Consider the following 20,297-nt stretch of genomic DNA (forward strand, 5'->3'; position numbering starts at 1 on the left):
ATAATAGCTTAGACAGTTTGTTTCACTGACCAAATAAGAAATCCCAAGGTGGATGTTTATTGGCATTGGCTAATAAGCCTCTCAAAACTGTCATAGCAGAAGGCTTGTCACTATCTCATTGTCTTGGCATTTCCCTGTGGTCTAAAGATGGCTATGCCACTCCAGATATCAAAGCAGCATCCAGGCACATACGAAGAAAATGAGGGAGAAGGCCCTATCTGCTTGATCAGAAAAAGCGGAAGTCTTCCCAGAGTCTCTAGCAACCTTCCATTTTTTGTCTCATTTGCTAGAATATGCCTCTTAACTACAAGGGAGGCTGAGAAAGTACCTGTTCTGGGACTGCACACATTGTTTCCCATAGAAAATTGCTGTTGTGTTGCCAGGGAAGGATGGGCTAGAGATTGTATAGAACTGAAATCCTGCTCTGGTTCTCTTCCTGTCACTGGTCACCATGCTTGGGATATCAGACTGACTTTTCTTATAGCTAATGGAGATCAGTTGCTTGTAGGCCAGTCGATATTTTGATTACTGGGGAAAAGGTAGAGGGGTACAAAGTATGCAGAAAATATTTTTCCTTTTTTTTTCCTTCTCAAACTAAATCAAGTGTAAACTGCTTGGCTTAGTACTCAAGGCCTTCATAATTTGGGATAAGTTGATCTTTCCAGTATTATCTCCCATAACCTCTTCTGTACAAACTTCACATACCACTATGTTGTTTTATTCATAATTTCTCCAGAGGCTATGAGAGTTTCCAGCTCTATATCTCTTCTTATGCTGTTCCCATTGCCCTAACTGCCCTGCTTTCTCCTTATTTTCTAAGACTTGGCTCAGATGACTTCCTACTCTGTCATCTTTTCTGTTGTTACTCCTCAGTGGTCCTCAGCTTTTCTTCAGCACCTAGCTTGTCACAGTCATGTGGCCCCAAGTCACATGGTCTGTTGTAACTATTTGCTCATGCGTGTGTGTTTATTTCTACTACTAGAGGATAAAATTCCTGAGTATAGTAATTAATTGCCTTACCCTTACATTGTACCCCCTTGGCATCTAGCAAATACCAGTATTTAATGAATGGAATAAATGCATATCTTTATTTTAAAAATAATACTCTTTTTTTCCACCAAGACTGAATTTGCCTAAAAAGAAAAAGAAAGCAGATCGAGAGGATGATGAACATGATATCTCCATGAAGAATGAAACCAGTTCAGAGCAGCTGGATGTAGATGGAGACTCCTCCAGTGAGGTGTCCAGTGAAATCAACTTCAATTATGAATATGCACAAATGGAGGTCACTATGAAGGCCCTGGGTAATAATGGTGAGCAGATCTGTTGTGCATTTTAAAATATGTATTTTTTAATTTATTCATGAGAGACAGAGAGAGAGGCAGAGACATAGGCAGAGGGAGAAGGAGGCTTCCCTGCGGGGAGCCTGGTGTGGGACTCGATCCAGGACCCTGGGATTAAGGCCTGAGCCAAAGGCAGATGCTCAACTACTGAGCCACCCAGGTGCCTCTAGAATCTTTTAAAGTTGATGGAAAGCTAAAAATGTTTATGACTGAGACTTTTTAAATGTTAAAAAAAAAGGAAATCTTAGTTATTCTCTATATTCTTTTAATTTATAACATTTATAAAAACTTTTCATTCTTTCAGCCTTGATTACAAATCACTGCAAAGTTTGTTCTCATTGATAGAATTTTTCAGGTTTGAAACTTGACTGCCACTGCCACTCTTAGGTTATGTGTAGAACGTGCAGTAGGCCTGCTTTTCCTGTATGGAAGACAGTTTGGCATGTATCTGACAGTATAGATGATATGATGAGTGGTTGGGAGTAAGGAAAACTGAATTTATTCCACACTCTCTTCAAGAAATATTCACTTACTAATTAGGATGACAAACTGCATAGCAATATAGAACAACGTTTGAAATCTATTGTGTTATACTGTTACTTTTTGTTCATTATTTACCTTAAAAAAAAACTCTTGTTTAGATCCAATGCAGTCCATATTGAACAGCCTAGAACAACAGCATGAAGAAGAAAAACGATCTGCATTAGAACGCCAGAGGCTTATGTATGAACATGAATTGGAGCAATTACGAAGAAGGCTGTCTCCTGAGAAACAAAACTGTCGTAGTGGGGACAGGTTTTCTTTCCACTCACCCAGCGCTCAACAGCGATTGAGACAGTGGGCTGAAGAGAGGTAGGTGCATAGGGCCTTTATTAAGTGTGCATAGCATATGCTCAACACTTTAACCTACCTAGGTAAGACACAGTACGGAGAAATCTAGACATTACTTGAAATAGAATTATATTAAGAAAGAATGTTGTAGCTTAATTAATAAGAACTTTTTGGCATTATCTTTTTTTCATTTTTGAGAAAAATGAGAATTACCAATTTAGATTGATTTATTTAAAGTTGTCCATGTGAAGTGCTGCCCCATTTTAGTTTGTATGGCTTTTGGATTTGAATAAGCAAGTATTTGTACTTAGAAGTTATACTTTATCATTGTATTATACTCTAGGTTCTGAAGCTTGGGTAGATGCTTTTTAAAAAAAGGAAAAAAAAAAAGAAATGTGGTTATCTGGACTGATTAGCTCAGGTAGGTAAAGCATGGTGCTAATGAGATGCAGATTGCAAGTTTGAACTCTATGGGCTAATTAGCATTGCACTCAAATGTCTCATCCATGGTTACCAACTGTACTTAACTAACCTCTTGCTATCCAAAGTTTAGTCTGCAGACAGGCAGCATCTCTGTCAGGTGGAGATTGATAGACGTGTAGTGTGTCAGGCCCCACCTCAGACCTGCTGAATCAAAATCTTTAGTTTCTCAAGATCCCCTGGGGGAGGTTTGTAGACACCATCAAATTTTTGAAACACTGTCCTAATCAATGGCCAGCTTGTTACACGAGCGTGCATGGGTCGGTGTCAGTAATATATTCCCTGTATGCAAAAGGTGGTTGTAGAGCTTGGTTCGCAGTTTGGCATTAACATATTGCGTACTACCTAATACTCTGATGTGCTGCTTGATGGTTATCCTTCACCTCCCCCCCCTTTTTTAAAAGAGAGGCAACACTGAATAACAGTCTGCTAAGGCTGAGAGAACAAATTGTGAAAGCCAATCTGTTGGTGAGAGAAGCGAGTTACATTGCAGAGGAACTGGATAAAAGAACAGAGTACAAAGTAACCCTGCAGATTCCAGCCTCCAGCCTTGATGCCAACAGGAAGGTGAGGTTGCTGTCAATGGGAGACAAACTGCTGTCTGTTTCACCCATGTTATTTCAACACCCATGGGTTTGCCCTCATCCTTACGTACACTCTCTGCAGTCTACATCCTTCTGTACATGTTCTCCACTCTTCAGTAGAATTCATTTGCTTTTAATTCTCTGCCTTTGTGCATATGTGTTCTTTGTCCACTAGAACCATCCTCTCCACCTTTTCCCACCACACCCCACCAATTTATTTCACTCAGCTCCCTTTTCTTCCAGTCTGTTTATATGATTTCTGAAAAGTCTTTTCCTGATGGATCTTTGGAAAGTGGTTTTTGCCCTCCATTCTGTTACCACTCTATAGCCACTTAAGTTGTGTTTATTTTGTGTATATCATGTTATTTTTACTTGCTAATTGATTGCTTTGCAAAACTGTTTATTAGTTCTTTTATGTGTATATTCACGATTACAATTTTTTTTTTATGTAATGTAGTAACCTTAATAAAATGTAGGGAAGGTGGAAATCCCATCAAAAATTTCTATCTTTGCCATCCAGTTGTTTTCTTTGATTTTAAGGCTCTTTTCTAGCTCTTGATCATATTCATATATAATTTTTGATAGTATATAGAATTTGGTATTCAGATAAATATTTTGAGGGTCCATGTGATTTGTTTCTCCCACAGTATTCGACACAGCAAAGCTTTAATGAATCCTTTGGGTATTCTATTCTGATTTGGTAGCCATGACCACATCTCTCTTCTTGTGACATCACAGCCTCAAGGTCAATGTTTTCACAAAATAGATACTTGGCAAATATGATGCTTAATGTTTTGAGTAATATAGGTATTGTGAATGTGATGCACTCATTGCTTTATGGAGATGTGTCTTTTGATACCTATTCTCTGTGTAATTTGAACCTAGAACTTTATTTTGCTTGTTGGTATTTATAGGGCAAACCATGGGTGCAGTGAAACTCAGACAAAAAGCAGTAGAGGAAAACCACTCATGGGCAGAAGGTATAGGGCTTAGATTCTTCTAGCATACTGAGCAGAGCAAGGTCTTCTTCCATTCTGTAGTGTTTCAGTTGGAAAAACAGAAACATAACCATTTTTTCCCCATTAAGCATGACTGTCTGTAGCTTTTTCCTGTGTATCCTGGCTCGGGCTTTGTTGAAAGAAGCAACCTTGCCTCCAGGCAGTCAAGTCAATACCTAGAAGTGATGCATCATTTGCATCTCTCTCTCCTATACCCCTGATGTTGTGTTCGTTGAGCTGTTTCCAAGGCTGATGGAGATGCTGTACATTACTGGAGTGAGGGCAGCCTTTGTTAACATGTTAATAGCTACTAATCTTTGCTTATATTACGATTTAATAGATTAGTATTTTCAGATTTCCCTCAGAGAGAGGAGAGGAGCTGGACAAGGAAGTTATTTCTTACGGAGAGAGTCTCCTGAACTCAGGCCAGGCCAACAAAACCTTTTGTCCAACAAAATCTTTTGTTTTTGGTACTTGCAAGCTTCTTTTCACTTAATGTCTTGGCCATGCTGTGAGCACTGTTGTTTGTTTTGGTCTTACTCTTCTTGGTCTTGTATTCGACTCTCTTTCTCATGATTTTGGTAAGAGGCAGAAATTTCTTTTTTCTTTTTCCCAGTTCTTGTTATAGTTGCAGGAGGGCCAAGTCATGATGATGCTGCAGCATATTGCTGGTTGCCATTTTCTTCCCATTCTAGCATTCTCTGCCTGCAATACCACTCCTTGTGGATCATTGATGAGCTCTTTGTATTTATTCCCTAGCTGGCTGAGTATAAGGTAGAAGGGCCTTTATAGTATATGAGAGGGTGGTAATTTTTGAGCTCTGAACTGAGAATCTACTGTTATGTAAATTTGGTTTCTTGGAAAGGATTATAATAAGTAAGATGTTAAAGTAACATTGGTGTATTTCAAAATTTCCTAAAGTTCTGAGTACACCTATCTAAATAGTTGACAAATGATCCAGTAAATCTAAATTGATTAGGTAATTGATGGATAACTTCGCTCTGGGGGAGATACACAAGGGAATTTTTATTTTCTACTTTGTAGTTTTAAGAGTTTAAAAACTGTTTCTATATAAAAAACACATTGCTCTGGGGTGCCTAGGTGGCGCAGTTGGTTGAGCTTCTGATTTTTGGTTTCAGCTTAGGTCATGATTTCAGGGTCCTGGGATGGAGCCCCACATGGCAGAGGGGGAGAAAGGGGGGAGTCCGTGCTCAGCAGGGAGTCTGCTTGAGATTCTTTCTCTGCCTCTCCCTCTGCTCCTCTCACTCATGGTCTCTCTCTTTCTCTCTCTCAAATAAATAAAATCTTAAAAAAAAACTCAAACCCTTATTGCTTTTACAAACCGGAAAAACTTCATTAAATTCTAGGAGTTTTTTTTCCCTGGGAAAATTCACGTAACATAAAATAAACCATTTTAAAGTGAGCAGTTTAGGGATACCTGGGTGGCTCAGTCGATTAAGAGTCCTGACTCTGGATTTTGGCTCAGGTCATGATCTTAAGGGTCTGTGCTGGGTTTTGGACCCTGCTTAAGATTCTCTCTATCCCCATCTCTCCCATCTTTCAAAAAAAAAAAAAAAAAAAGATGAAGTCAACAGTTCAGTGGTATTTAGTCCATTCACTGTGGTGTGTGACCAACATCTCTATCTAGTTCCATACTGGTTTTTTTAAAAATTTTAAATTATATATATCTACAAACTGTTATAATTTGTTGCCTCGAAATGGGTAAATGGGATTCTTTTCACAGTTGCTCTTTTAAACATTTTGTGTTTTGTACCACACATTAAGAAACTACCCATTAAAAATTGTTTTTAAATTAAAACTTTTGAAAAGTAAGCGATCATTTCTTAGGTATGCATCCTAGCAAACTTTCCTTTGCTATTCAATGCTTATGACTCTTTTTTCTACCCACTGATACTCTGATCATATGATGGACAAATAACAATTTCCTATTAATGTTTAAATCCCAAATGTTTAAAATCCAAAAGACTAAATCATGTTGATTTACTAATGTTTAAAACCCAGAAGAATAAATAAATATGATTTAAATTTATATCCAGTTTACTAGATGAATAACTTACTATATGAATTTACTTTATAAAATTACATCTAATTTACATAATTTAAATTTTTATCACAGTTGGATATAATGGCATTATAATAAGCTTGTAAGATTTCTGAGAAGGTTTGTACTGAACTGGATAGAGAAGGATAGCAATTTCAAGTTTGGTTGATGACATTTGACTGGTATGTATAGAATGTTCAGGGTTGACTTCCATGAGGATATCTTTATGTGTCACATGATCACTCTTTCTGTTTTACAGAGAGGCTCTCTTCTTAGTGAACCTGCAATCCAGGTGAGAAGAAAAGGAAAAGGAAAACAGATTTGGTCTCTAGAAAAACTGGACAACAGGTTACTGGATATGAGAGACCTTTATCAGGAGTGGAAGGAGTGTGAAGAAGATACCCCAGTAAGTTATCTGAGAAAAATAACTGGTAGTTATAGAAGGAATCAAGCAAGAAGGAGCCTACCCATTTTTTTAGGGAAGAATTATTCATTCTTCTAAAATAGTAATCCTGAATCTAGAATAATACTTATTTTAATCCTCTAAATTATTTGGCTAATCAAGAAACTTAATAGCCTATTTTTTTTGGCATCTTCTTTCTTTTCCTCATTTTGTGTTCTCTGGATTTCTAGTAGAATCTTCTACATTCCATTCTGACATCTATTGGTGTCACAAGTGTCTGCTTCTGTACTGGACTGTGAATTTACTCAGGACAGAGACCACACCTTATTCATTCTCTCCCCACTTCTCCACACTTTGCTAACAGAAACTTACAATACCTCTTTTTTGAATAGAACATCAGTGGTATCTTAATATTTATATTACTAAGAGCAGATTTTAAAGGAGTTTTGATCCTAAGATGGGTGCTGTACAGCTGTACTTGTCGAACTTTCTCAAGTTGCAGCTTTTCCCATTTAGGTCAGCCACGTACTTGTGCATATTTTAAAACAGAAATACATACCATGTATGTTTTTATAATTTTCAACACTGGTCTTGTTTCCACATAGAGTTGTTTATTTCCCTCTTGTTTGTTATTTTTATTTTTAGCATCTTGTTTTTTAAAAACATGTTTATTTTTTCCAGATTGTCATCAATAAAAATGATATTTTATAGTTAGATGACATTTTTTTTCTTCAAAATTTTTTCCCTTTTCTTTTTTCTTCCATACTCTTCTTATATTTTAGCCTAGAAATAAAACATTAACAATTTACAAAAAAGAAAGCACTCTCATGTAAGGGGGTCAGCTCTCCTTGGTGGCACTGTATCTTATGATTTGGCAGGAACAAGTGGAATAGACATGAATGAAAACTGAAGAGTACTTTTGTATACTCGACTCACTTTTTTAGTCAATTGGTTTTCTCTGTTTTTATGGCAAGATTTCCACATAACGAAAAAGAAGTGATAAATGTAATGACATATTTCTGAGATGGCTGTCATGGGTGAAGGATGTTGACCATTATTCTAAAATAGGGAGTGAGGAATAGTGTGTGTAATCCAGTGCTATGCTTAACCTAAGTTTAATAACTTTATTAGAGGCCATCAAAAAGTGGTAGTAGGTTGAATTAATTTAAGTGATTTCTGAAGTTGCAATGTCTAAAATCTCTTTAAAGGTCATACGATCTTACTTTAAGCGTGCTGATCCATTCTATGATGAGCAGGAAAATCACAGTCTTATTGGGGTGGCGAATGTTTTCCTCGAGTCACTCTTCTATGATGTGAAGTTACAGTATGCTGTTCCAATTGTCAACCAGAAAGGAGAGGTTAGTTGTCTTTTCATGCCTTGTACTCTTCAGAGAAAAGTTTAAGAAGCAGTAGAGTGTTGATAGGATATTGTTGTGACTCTTTGTCATTAATAACAAATGCTATTTATGTGTATTATTAATACATGTTTTTCCATCTTCTTGATGGTGATTATTCCAGTACTTTGAGGAGAAGTAACTGTTAGAACCTAGGCTTCTAAATTGTCATTTACTTTTAACCCAACCATTTGATTCTAAAGCTGAAGAAAGAACAAAATCTGGAAAGAGTACCTGCTTTTCCTCTGTTGTTATAGGTGGCAGGTCGGCTGCATGTAGAGGTGATGCGAATCAGTGGTGACATTGGGGAAAGAATTGCTGGAGGTGATGACAGCATAGATCTTTCCTGTGATAAGGAAACCCAAGAAAACAGACTTGTGTGCATGGTAAGTCCCAGTTTCATTTCGAAGCAGTGGAAGTGTAGCTGATTTGAGGGTTGTAGGTAGTTAGACAATAAATGCTGTTCTTTTTCAAATTTTGAAAGTATCTGTTCCTAAATAAATCTTTAGTATTGGTATTCTAGAGACCATATTTCATTGTATATACTGTTTTTTAAAAAAAATATTTATTTATTCATGAGAGACACACAGAGAGAGGCAGAGAGATAGAGGGAGAAGCAGGCTCCTCCTAGGGAGCCTGATGCGGGACTCGATCCCCAGACCAGGATCACACCTTGAGCCAAAGGCAGATGCTCAACTGTTGAGCCCTCAGGTGTCCCTGTATATACTGATTTACCACTCAGCTAGGTACTTCCATTGTCTTCCTCTATAAAGCCTGTAGGATAAGTCACTTCTTTTTTCTGGACCATTCTGCTCCAAAGTTATATGGATGTTTGTCTGAACTTCTCTGCAGAAAAACAGTTTTTTTTCACATAAATTTCCTCCTCCTATTAGACCTCTTGACTTCTGCTATGCTTGTGATTCATCCTAGCCCCGATTCTGTTCACACTGTTTTTCCACGTTTTTTTTTTGTTTCTCGTTACCAATGTGCATTTGCGTATGCTATTCCAGATGTGCTGACCTCAAACCCTACTCTTTCTAACCTTCCGAGGTGTGCCATTCATGAACACTGTTGAGTATTATGTGTCAGACATCATGCTGGGAATATAACGATGAAAAAGGCAGGACTTCTTTTCTTAAGGAACAACCTGTGTAGTTTGTGTGTATGTGTAAGGGGGACACACAAGTGAACAGAAGATTCCCAATATCATGTGACCCAAGTGCTCTGAGAGAGGTAGACAAGATATGTTTTGGGACATAGAGGAGAGATAATTAACTCAGAGTAAAGTCTGAGGAAAAATTCTGGAAACAAGACTCAGAGTGAAACTGAAGGAGAGCATGTTATGTAAAACTCTTTCTCCATGAGGTGCTTTATTTTTTTCATGGATAATTGCTAGGTAAATTTTAAGTAGGTCATTATATTCCTGAACTCCTATCCAATTGGTGTAGTCAGTGCCACCTCTGTTACTCATTATGACAATGAAAAAAAATCCTCTCATACATTTCTAAATATACCCTCGCTGGGCCTTTGTGCCATTGGTTGAGAATCACTGGAGGAACCACTTAAAAGGTTTTTGAGGAAGAGAAATCCATGAGGGTCATAGGAACAGTGTACAAGTGAGAAGAAGGCGATTAAAAAGTGCAGTGAAAAAAATCCTAAACTTAACTCTAATTTCATAATCCATCTCAGTCCAGTCCTGTGTCTCAGTAAATATTTCTAGAATGGATACCAAAAGGAGTGAGGCAGGCTATGCGGAAGCTGTAGCTATTAGAGATGGCTTCCTTTCTATGGGTCTTTGCTTGCATATATTAAGGCCTCAAATGTTTAAGGCAGATACTTCAGAATGGGGGGGGGGATTCTTAATTCATTAAAAGGTGAATCTTTCATTGTGTTATCCATGATTCTAGAACATTTTTTTCTGAGATGATATGATTCGCAATGTTGGAACATAGACTTGATGACATTCCATAACAGCCCATTTAAAAGATGTTAGACTAGTAAATGCAGCTGTGTGAAAGTTTACATTAGTACAAGGATACTGTCTCACTTGGAAAAAAATCATCACTGAAAAAAGTAGTATATCCTGGATAACATAAGCTTAAAAAAAAAAAAAAAAGTTAGGGATATGTGGGTGGCTCAGCAGTTGAGCATCTGCCTTTAGCTCAGGGTGTGATCCCAGAGTCCGGGGATCAAGTCCCATGTCATGCTTCCTCCATGGAGCATCCTTATCCCTCTGCCTGTGTTTCTGCCTCTCTCTTTCATGAATAAATGAATAAAAATTTTAAAAAATAAAAATAAAAAAGATTACAAAAAATAAAGTTAAATATCTTAAGTTTTTTTAATGGAAGATATCAAACATAGACAAAGTAGTGAGAAAAGTGTTATTAATCCCCACCCACCTTTCCTCAGAATTATCAACTCATGGTCAGTCTTATTTCACTCATCCACTTAAGCTACTCTGTACTATCCCCTTCCCATGAATTATTTTGAAGCTATTCCAGACATCATATTTCATCTATACTAGTTTAGTATGTATCTCCAAAAGAAGAGTACTTTAAAAAAGCCATTATATCATAATCAAAAATTAATACTTTCTTGAGATACCCAGTTTCCTTGATTGTCTTGTTTGAGGTGTCTGTTAAATCTATCTTAATCTTTAGGTGCTGGCACTTGTGCTTGCTTGCTTCCTTTCTCTCATTCTCTCTTTTTCTCTTACCCTACAATTTATCTGTTGTAGAAATTGGGTTGTTGTCTTGTATTTTCTCATAATCTGGATTTTGCTGATGGGTGTTATTTAATGGGTTAAGATGTATTTGCTGTAAATTGGTAATTAGATATGAAGATGTTAAATGGGGAAGGAGAATAGCAAGGACATTTTATAGGTGGTGGGGTGTTCTTCCATCAGAAGGCTTTCTTTTGGGGATGTTAGCAATTACTGGTGATTATTACCTAGATATTTCATTAGGAGTTAGAAAAGAATGATACTATAATTCTGTCACCCCTCATTTATTAGCTAGAATTCTTTTCTAGAGAGAATTTTCCTATTAAATCAAGTATTTTGCTCTTCAGAGATATGTATAGGAAAGGCAGGGTAAATACTCCATTCTATTCTCCTTTAAAAAAAATCTCATTTTCAGAAAAATTAATTGGTTTTCCTTCTAGTATACAAAAGTAACCAGTGAGATTTTACTTTATTTTCAGCCAAATATCATTATGAGCTCTTCAATTTAGATATATTTGATGTGTTTCAATCCATTGTATTTATTACCTATATTGAACCTCAGTTGATCCCATCTTTGACCCATGTGCTTCTCTTCAGTTGTCTTGGAGTCCTTTTGACACAACCCTAACCCATGGGCATTTCCTATATTCTAACCATGTAATAGTCTTTGTGTAAAAGGAAGAAGATAGACTATATGACAAAAATATTGATGGAAAAAATGAAATCAGTCTGGGACACTTAATAATAGGTGATAATTTATCACCAGCTTATAAAAGCAGTCTGGATTGTGTTTTTTGTGATGAAAAATAAGTATGTGCATATTAAATATTGATATCTTTAAATATCTTTACATTAAATTAAATTAGTATGTTTTAAAACCCCAAACAGCATGTCTTCTGACATTCTTGGGCTTTATATTGAGCAGTGGCAAGTCAAAGTCTATGGTATTCTGACACCTTGTGGTGATTTTGATTTCTGTATGCAGAAACTTAAAAAACAAAAAACAAAAACTATGTTCTGGGTATGAGGCTATTCCTCATTCCTGATATTCTTCATTCCTGGCAGTCTTATTCCTGAAAGTTGCCTGTAGAATATAGGTCAGCATATAAAATCTTATAATGTATTTCGATCTTAAAATTGAGATTGATTTTTAAGAAAAAATATTGGCTTTTTGATGGAATTTAATCACAGAGAAGTATGTATCAAACATCTGTCCATTCAGTACTTGGATGTGATTTTGTTCATTTCATTTTATTTGTACAGTCATTCCTCACACCAGCATCATTCCTCACACTACATCATCATTAGGTAGGTAGCTATCCTGTTTCACATAGGCGAAATCTCAGCCTAAGAAAACTAAGAATTTAATCTGCTCAAAAACAGAAGCTAATATGTGACAGAGAGTTTTATTTAGATCTTTGTTCTACAAAAATCTTGTAATCTTCTCAAATATCACATTGTCTCACCTTGAAGAATATACTAAAAAATTTTTTAAAACTTAATGAAAAAAGTGATGGTTTTTAAAATTTAACAAAAAATTAATTGCCAAACACTGATTGCTCACTCTTTTGGGTTTGGACAAATAAATTGCATTAGTCAATCTGTCTTTTTGTAGCCTTTCAGAGAATTGATATCTAAATGTTTCAAACTCTTGTTGCCATTGTAGGGAAAAATGAACAGTAATAGGATTTCTCAACAGTTGCCTACCCATTATATAAGTGCCTGGTATAGAAGAAAATAGTCATCTGCTTTGCACGATATTCTGTGTTATTATTAATGCACCCTAAAACGTTAAGACAATTATATTTGTGGTTGTTGAACTACATCAGCTTTGGCCACATATTCAAGTTTATTTTTGTTAAATTTATTTACTGGATGCATAGCACATCATACAACATGCAGGAAGTGACCAAGTGAAAAACATAATAAATGATCAGTGCTCAATCATATGAAAGTCAGCCCAGTCAATTCTAAAATTAGAATTTAGTTTTGCTTAATTAATTTTAGAATTTAGTTTCCTTTATAGTTGGAGGAGTTTTAGAATGTCACAACTTATCACAAAAATTCCAACTTAAAAATCAACCTGTCACTGCTGACCAAAAGAAATATTTAGAATATTTGACTGCTTTAAATCCATTATGGGCATTTATTCCTGGTGCATTTGGGTCTGATTAGACATCTATTTCTAACTGCATGTTGTTATCACAAAATTCTACACTCCTACGCCCAGGATGCATTTCCTTTGATTCATCGCCCCTAAGTCCACATAGAGAAGGCATTCAGTAAGAGTTGGTACAGAGATCATCAACATTCACTATCTTTAATCTCCTCCTTTTGTCCCTCCAGATCTTCAAAGTATACCTTCCTAATGCCTTTAAAATTTTCCAAAAAATTCTCTAGTACCATGTAATGTTCTACTCAAGAACCTTGTTATTTTTTTATCCTTCAGAATATCAAATAAATGTTTTTTGCCCTTTACTGAATGTTCCTTATTGGCACCTATGCTGATTTCATTCTTCATTTATCATTCCTAACAATCTTATGTTCTTGGGACCTGTCCATAGTTAGCTGAATTCATATCATTGAATGGTGTTGATGGTTGAGAACTTTTATTTTTTTGAGCCAATTATTATTATTATTATTATTATCATTATATGATGATCATAGTGATGTTGTAAGAAACTAGAATTGGCCTCTAAATGCTTGAAAATATCCCGAGTTTATAGTCAAGGTCATTGTTACCATGTGTCAACCTCTTACTAAACACGACAGTTCTTGTCAGCATTACGCAGTTGAGGAAATACTGCCCAGAGTGAAGGGGATTTGGTCAACAAAAACCAGTAGTAATACAGCCAAGACTGGGACCCATATCTGATTCAAGGTACTTATTATTGCACCTTTTCTGAGTTAAAAACAGAGCCTCACTTTTCCTTCAGGTTAAAATACTCCAGGCCACTGGGTTGCCACAGCATCTGTCCCACTTTGTGTTCTGCAAATACAGCTTCTGGGATCAGCAGGAGCCAGTAACTGTTGCACCTGAAGTGGATACCTCCTCCTCCTCTCCTGTCAGCAAGGAGCCTCAGTGCATGGTTGTCTTTGATCACTGCAATGTAAGTTGGTTTTCCAAACATGGTTAACATTTGATTACTTAGGTAAAAACAGGACTGACTGTAAAATGAGCATTATTTTGTTGAATAATATGGTATCAACATAGATCTTGAATCAGAATTTCTTAGAGTGTGGTTGGAGCCAAAACCTGAAATGTCATCAATACACTAGTGGTACACCTTAAATTAGCACAGTGTTATATGTCATCTGTATCTCAGTAAAGCTGGGCGGGGGGACGGAACACTAAAGTGTCAGTGCTCCTTAACTCCTCCACAATAAAAATTTACTTTTATGTCAATATATATACAGCTGACCCTTGCACAACACAGGTTGTAAATGCATTTTCTTTTCCTTTTGGTTTCCTTTTTTAAAAAAATATTTTACTTATTTTTAATTGACTAGTTTTTTAGGGAGGGGGGGCAGAGGGAGAGAGAATCAAGCAGGTTCCATAAGGAGCCCGGAACCTGATGTGAGGCTCAGTCTCACAACTTTGAGATCATGACCTGAGCCAAAATGAAGGGTCAGATGCTTAATCTACTAAGCCACATAGGTGCCCCCCTTTTGGTTTTCTTTCTTTCTTTTTCTTTTTTTTTTTTTGTTTTCTTAATAATGTTTTCTTTTCCCTAGCTTACTTTATTGTAAGAATACACTACATAATATACATGACATATAAAATATGTGTTAATCAACTATTTATGTTATTGGAAAGACTTTCTGGTCAATATAGGCTATTAGTAGTTAAGTTTTTCGGGAGTCAAAGTTAGTGTGTGGATTTTTGACTCCACGGGGGTTTGGTACCTGTTATCCCCATGTTGTTCAAGGGTCAACTATATGTGTGTGTGTGTGTGTGTGTGTATGTGTATACACACACACTCAAATGAATCCATGTTTTGTATAAGATTATTGGAGAAATTGTCATCTAAAAAGTTTAGGAAACTAGTGTTTTAGAGAAAGTGAAGATAGAAAAGAGACAAAAATGTACTTTATTGAACACTTAACGCTCTACTAAGGACTTTGTTATTCTTTCACTTGATCTTTACCACAGTTGTATTCAATGATAATATTTGTTTGTTTTTAGCAGAAGCAGCTAGTTCAGAGAGGTCCGTTTTCCCATGACTAGTAATTAGAAGAGTCAGGATGGTCAGACTCTAGATTTTTTGTTTCTACTATACCATAGTTGATCCATCTCAAGTTTTTTGAGGGAGAGGTCTCTTTCTAATCTCTTTTAAACGTAGAAATACCTTTAGTGTGTTAAAGATTGAGAGAGAGAAAGAAAGTGTATATTCTATGACTTTTTACAATAAACTGTTTTGGAGCTTAATGCTTACTATAAAATGCTGTCATATGTGTCTTGTAAAGATGGACAGATTAAGAGAATTTTTAAAAATTAGATTTTTTTGTATTGATGATCATTATTTATTTCCTTACTCTATTAGTGGAGATAATTAGCTTCCTAAAAGCTAGAAAAAATTGTTGTTCTAACACACTGCTCCCTTATTGCTTCTAATAACTTTTATATCAAGACATTGTAGATCATTGTTGGAATTCTTTTTTTTTTAAGATTTTATTTATTTATTCATGAGAGAGAGAGAGAGAGAGAGAGAGAGAGAATGGCAGAGACACAGGCAGAGGGAGAAGCAGGCTCCATGCAGAGAGCCCGACATGGGACTTGATCCTGGGTCTCCAAGATCAGGCCCTGGGCTGAAGGCAGCGCTAAACTGCTGAGCCACCCAGGCTGCCCTGGAATTCTTAATATAATTATTTATACTTTAAAAATGGCTTCCCAAATATTGCTAACAAAATAAAACACAATACTGGTTTTTCATAATAGATTTTCTTTTCTTTTTTTTTTTTTTTATGATAGTCACAGAGAGAGAGAGAGAGGCAGAGACACAGGCAGAGGGAGAAGCAGGCTCCATGCACCGGGAGCCCGATGTGGGATTCGATCCCGGGTCTCTGGGATCGCGCCCTGGGCCAAAGGCAGGCACCAAACCGCTGCGCCACCCAGGGATCCCCATAATAGATTTTCAAAGTGAAAAGTATTTTAAAAAATCAGAGTTAGACTTATGTTTAAAGTCAAGAACCTTAGACCATCTGAGCATTCATTATGCATGTTAGATGATAGTTCTGTTCTATAATTAAAACATTTTTTTTCATTTCTCTTCTCCATGATGAAGTAGCTATATGATGGTGGATATAAGTAATCATAAAGTTACCAGAAAGTATTTCCTTTCTATAATTACTTTTTTTTCAGGAGTTTTCTGTTAACATTACTGAAGACTTCATTGAGCATCTTTCAGAAGGAGCATTGGCAATTGAAGTATATGGCCATAAGATGAATGATCCTCGGAAAAACCCAGCCCTGTGGGATTTGGGGATTATTCAAGCAAAAACACGTAGTCTTCGGGATAGGTGAATTTTAGATATCCTTCTGGTTCCATATATTATTTTATTTATTTGTTGTTTAAAAAGATTTTATTTATTTATTCATGAGAGACACACACACAGAGAGAGAGAGAGGCAGAGACACAGGCAGAGAGAGAAGCAGGCTCCACACAGGGAGCCCGATATGGGACTCAATATGGGACTCGATCCCGGATTTCCAGGATCAGACCCTGGGCTGAAGGTGGTGCTAAACCGCTGAGCCACCCTGGCTGCCTATTTTATTTTATTTTTAAAGATTTTATTTATGTATTTGAGAGAGAGACAGAGATAGTGAGAGAGAGCATGAGCTGAGAAGGAGAGGGAAAAGCAGGCTGCTTAGTAGGGAATCTGACATGACGCTTGATCCCAGGACCCTGGGATCATGACCTGAGCTAAAGGCAGATGCTTAACCAACTGAGCCACCCCAGTCCCCCTTCCATTTATAATTTTAAAGAATTGCTAGAGATTAATACTGCCATTTATAAAGATAACCCTTTCCTGTGCGTTATCAGTATCCCAGGGATAGATACTATTGTTTCCAGGGTATTTATAGCACATTTAAACTTCTTGGAGGAGTGAACTTTGAAGAGTGATGGAAGAGAAGTTAGTTAAGAATGAAGAATGAATGAATTTTTGGAGAATAATTGCTTATTATTCTGAATTCTAATTAATCAACTGTAGGGAGGATGGATCAAGATATACTCTAGAATTCAGGTTTTACTTATTTTGACTTTAGCACAAAGTTCTTTTGAAATGCCATCAATCATGGAAGGAGGCAGGCTTATTTGTTGACCAGGATTATAAAAAGAAGAGTTAAAAGGGAATGACTGAAAGAGCATGGTTTGTGCTTTCCATCTTACTATAGAAGAGAACCAGATGTTCTTTTTTTGCATTTAGAATGTTTCAGTAGATCCTAAACTAGACATTGAGTTTTTTTCTTGATTCTGTTATTAATCTGAGCAAAGATGCTTGTCAAGTTACAAAATCAAGCATATATATCACTACCTTTATCTATGAAAAGATAATCACTGTACTTGCTTTTGGGCCTCTGATTACCATATTTGAACCACTTTGAATAGATTGGTGAATAGATTGGTGATTATCATACCTTTTTAAATGAGATGAAGGAACCATTTCAGTTCTGATGTTAAATTTGTTTTGTTTTGCTTTTAATTATATTTGCTAGTATATTAACTCACTGAACTATAGGTCATTCTATTGAATTATTCTGTTTTGACCTCATTATCATTGTTAGTTCTCATGTGAAGGATCCTAAGCTGCCTGTATTGAAATAGAAATGTATGATTTTCCAAGAACTTCAACTATTTCCTAGATGGAGTGAAGTTACCAGAAAAGTGGAATTCTGGGTCCAGATCTTGGAACAGAATGAGAATGGCGAATACTGCCCTGTGGAAGTAATTTCTGCAAAGGATGTGCCAACAGGAGGAATCTTTCAACTCCGGCAGGTAACAAGATTGTGAAAGTTATCATTTTGAATGTTAACATTAAATTCTTTGGCACTGTAAAGCTTAATATTGGATTCCTATTAGCAGAAATGTCAGATTGGTGATAATGAAATCTAGACTAGCCAAGTCCATATTTTGTATTAAAATTGCCTCCTATTTCATGTCTGTTTTCTTTCATTTTAAAAAATTTTACTAATTATATTATTTTAAAACCAACTTCTTTTAGGTTTAAGTAAACAAAAAGATAAGCTTTAAAAGATGACTCAGTATTAAATTGCAGGAAACAATGGAAACATATCAAGCAGCATTAGAATATTTCTAAAGATTCTCTAAGGAGAAACAATGTGACATGGCAGAAGGAACAAGCACTTCACAGTCTAGTAACATGCTAGGGTTCAGTTTTGATCTCCCCTGGCTTAGCCCTAAATCTGCGACCAAATTCGGTAACCTCTCAGAACCTTTCCTTAGAAATAAAGTGGAGGTGTGATGATAACATCAACTTTGTATGACTAGTATGAGGTTAGAGGTACCATATATGAAGCACAGTGCTTGGTACTTGGGAGGTGAAAGGGCTCTTTTCCTCCTAATACCAGTCAGTTCTCTAATTCTCTGCAGGCATCAACTGAGTGTCCTACAGTTCAATTTGGTTTAGACCTAGCCACCCGAAGTTAGTGTCAGATACCACAGGTGTAAGGGCTCAGATTTAAGCATAAGGTTGCCCTCACTTCAGATGCCAGTTCCAAGTATTGGGTTCTCAGTTCTTTCCAACTTGGCTGCAAAGTTAGGAGTTTGCCCAACTCTTCTCCCCTTTACTTACTATTTCTAGTTTTTTTAAAAATAAAGGATACGACTCAAGAATAATAGACCAATGGAGGAGATTTGTGGGACAAAGTATAGTAGGAGGGATAAAGAGCTTGCATGTCCTCTCTAGATGTTCATTGGATGTTTATTATGTTTCATAACTGATGAAAGCATTGGCCATGGGTGATTAACTCAATCTCCGTCCCTTCTCTGCTCTGTACAGAGGTTTTGGGATGGGGCTGACAGTTCGAAACCTCTACTTCTTCTTCTTCTTCTTTTTTTTTTTTTTTTTTTTTAGGATTTTATTTATTTGAGAGAGAGAGACAGAGAGAGCATGAGGCATGAGCAAGGGGAGTGGCAGAGGGAGAAGGAAAAGCAGCTTCTTGCTGAGCAGGAGCCCGACATGGAGATTGATCCCAGGACCCTGAGATACTGTGACCTGAGCCAAAGGCAGACGCTTAACCAGCTGAGCCACTCAGGCACCTCCCCATACCCCGCCCTGTTCCAAACTTCTAATCAAGGCTTGTTTTTGTTTTGTTTCTGGCCACCAGCTCCCTTCCTGAAGCTATCTAGGGGCCTACCAAGAATTGCCAGGTTAAAAGTTCCATCATTAAAAGATGCACCTATAATCATTATCACGCAGGAAGTTTTGAGTTTTAGGAGCTCTCTGTCAGGATCTGAAGACAAAGACCAGATGTCTTCTATATGTCTTCAAATGTGTTAAATAAATGCAGCTGAGGGGGTGTGCATAGGTGGCTCAGAGGTTGAGCATCTGCCTTTGGCTCAGGGTGTGATCCCAAGGTCCTGGGATCAAGTCCCGCATCAGGCTTCCTGCAGGGAGCCTGCTTCTCCCTCTGCCTGTATCTCTGCCTCTCTCTCTGTGTCTCTCATGAATAAATAGGTAAAATCTTAAAAAAAAAATAAATGCAGCTGAGTAGATATGAATACCTGCCAGAAATCAATGTAGCTGAGAAATATGTGGGAATTGTCACTTAACCCCAGGCAGATTATAATCTGTCAAGTTTCTATGCCACCAGCTAAAGAGAAATTATCTTAATAGAATTTACATTGAAGATTTGGAAAAACTCTTTTTTTTGCTATACTTTACATTAATTTGACATTTAGTAGAATATTGTCTCCTATGATAGTTTCTATAATTTAGAACAATGGTAAACTATTAGAATAGTTCTTAAAAATGAATGTTGAAATCATTCAAGGCAGAATGTGAGAAAAGATTAAAGGGAAAAGAAATTTTGCTTAAAAAGTTTGCTCAAATATTTAAGTTTCTGAATGTTTTAGTAGGAAGGTGATAAGCACTTGTTCTCTGACCCCAGCAAATAAATTCTAGCAAATTCATTCATGTATGGGCAAAGAACTAAATCAAAAGGAAATTAGTTTAAATTATAGCATCAGATATATACATAAAATAGGACTCTTAAGGGTGTGAAGAACATCTTTTTCTGAACATCTGTTGAAGCTATATATATAATATATCTATCTATCTGTCTTCTTTGGATGCCTCAGAAATTCGTTGCCTGGAAGGCAAGACCAGATAATTTTCTGTGGTTTAGTATAAATAGAATATATAAGTATTTGTCATATTTCTGACAGCCTTTACTACTCAAAGTGTTCAAAGATGCATTGAGTTCATCAGGAAAGGTTTTTTGAAAGATGTGAGTCT

At 36.5% G+C, this 20,297-nt stretch overlaps 1 protein-coding gene across 1 annotated transcript in view; it reads left to right on the forward strand.

The window, feature by feature from the left end:
* The window catches only part of KIF13B (kinesin family member 13B), a 203,481-nt gene that overhangs the window by 114,072 nt on the left and 69,112 nt on the right, over positions 1-20,297 (forward strand). Inside the window, exons 16-24 of the mRNA XM_049100832.1 lie at positions 1,123-1,313; positions 1,985-2,195; positions 3,059-3,221; positions 6,558-6,704; positions 7,910-8,059; positions 8,353-8,481; positions 13,754-13,927; positions 16,180-16,337; positions 17,683-17,815. Of these exons, the coding sequence (XP_048956789.1) occupies positions 1,123-1,313; positions 1,985-2,195; positions 3,059-3,221; positions 6,558-6,704; positions 7,910-8,059; positions 8,353-8,481; positions 13,754-13,927; positions 16,180-16,337; positions 17,683-17,815 (1,456 nt within the window). The remainder of the gene's footprint in view (positions 1-1,122; positions 1,314-1,984; positions 2,196-3,058; positions 3,222-6,557; positions 6,705-7,909; positions 8,060-8,352; positions 8,482-13,753; positions 13,928-16,179; positions 16,338-17,682; positions 17,816-20,297) is intronic.

Source organism: Canis lupus, chromosome 25, assembly GCF_003254725.2.
Source record: "Canis lupus dingo isolate Sandy chromosome 25, ASM325472v2, whole genome shotgun sequence".
Lineage (NCBI taxonomy): Eukaryota > Metazoa > Chordata > Mammalia > Carnivora > Canidae > Canis > Canis lupus.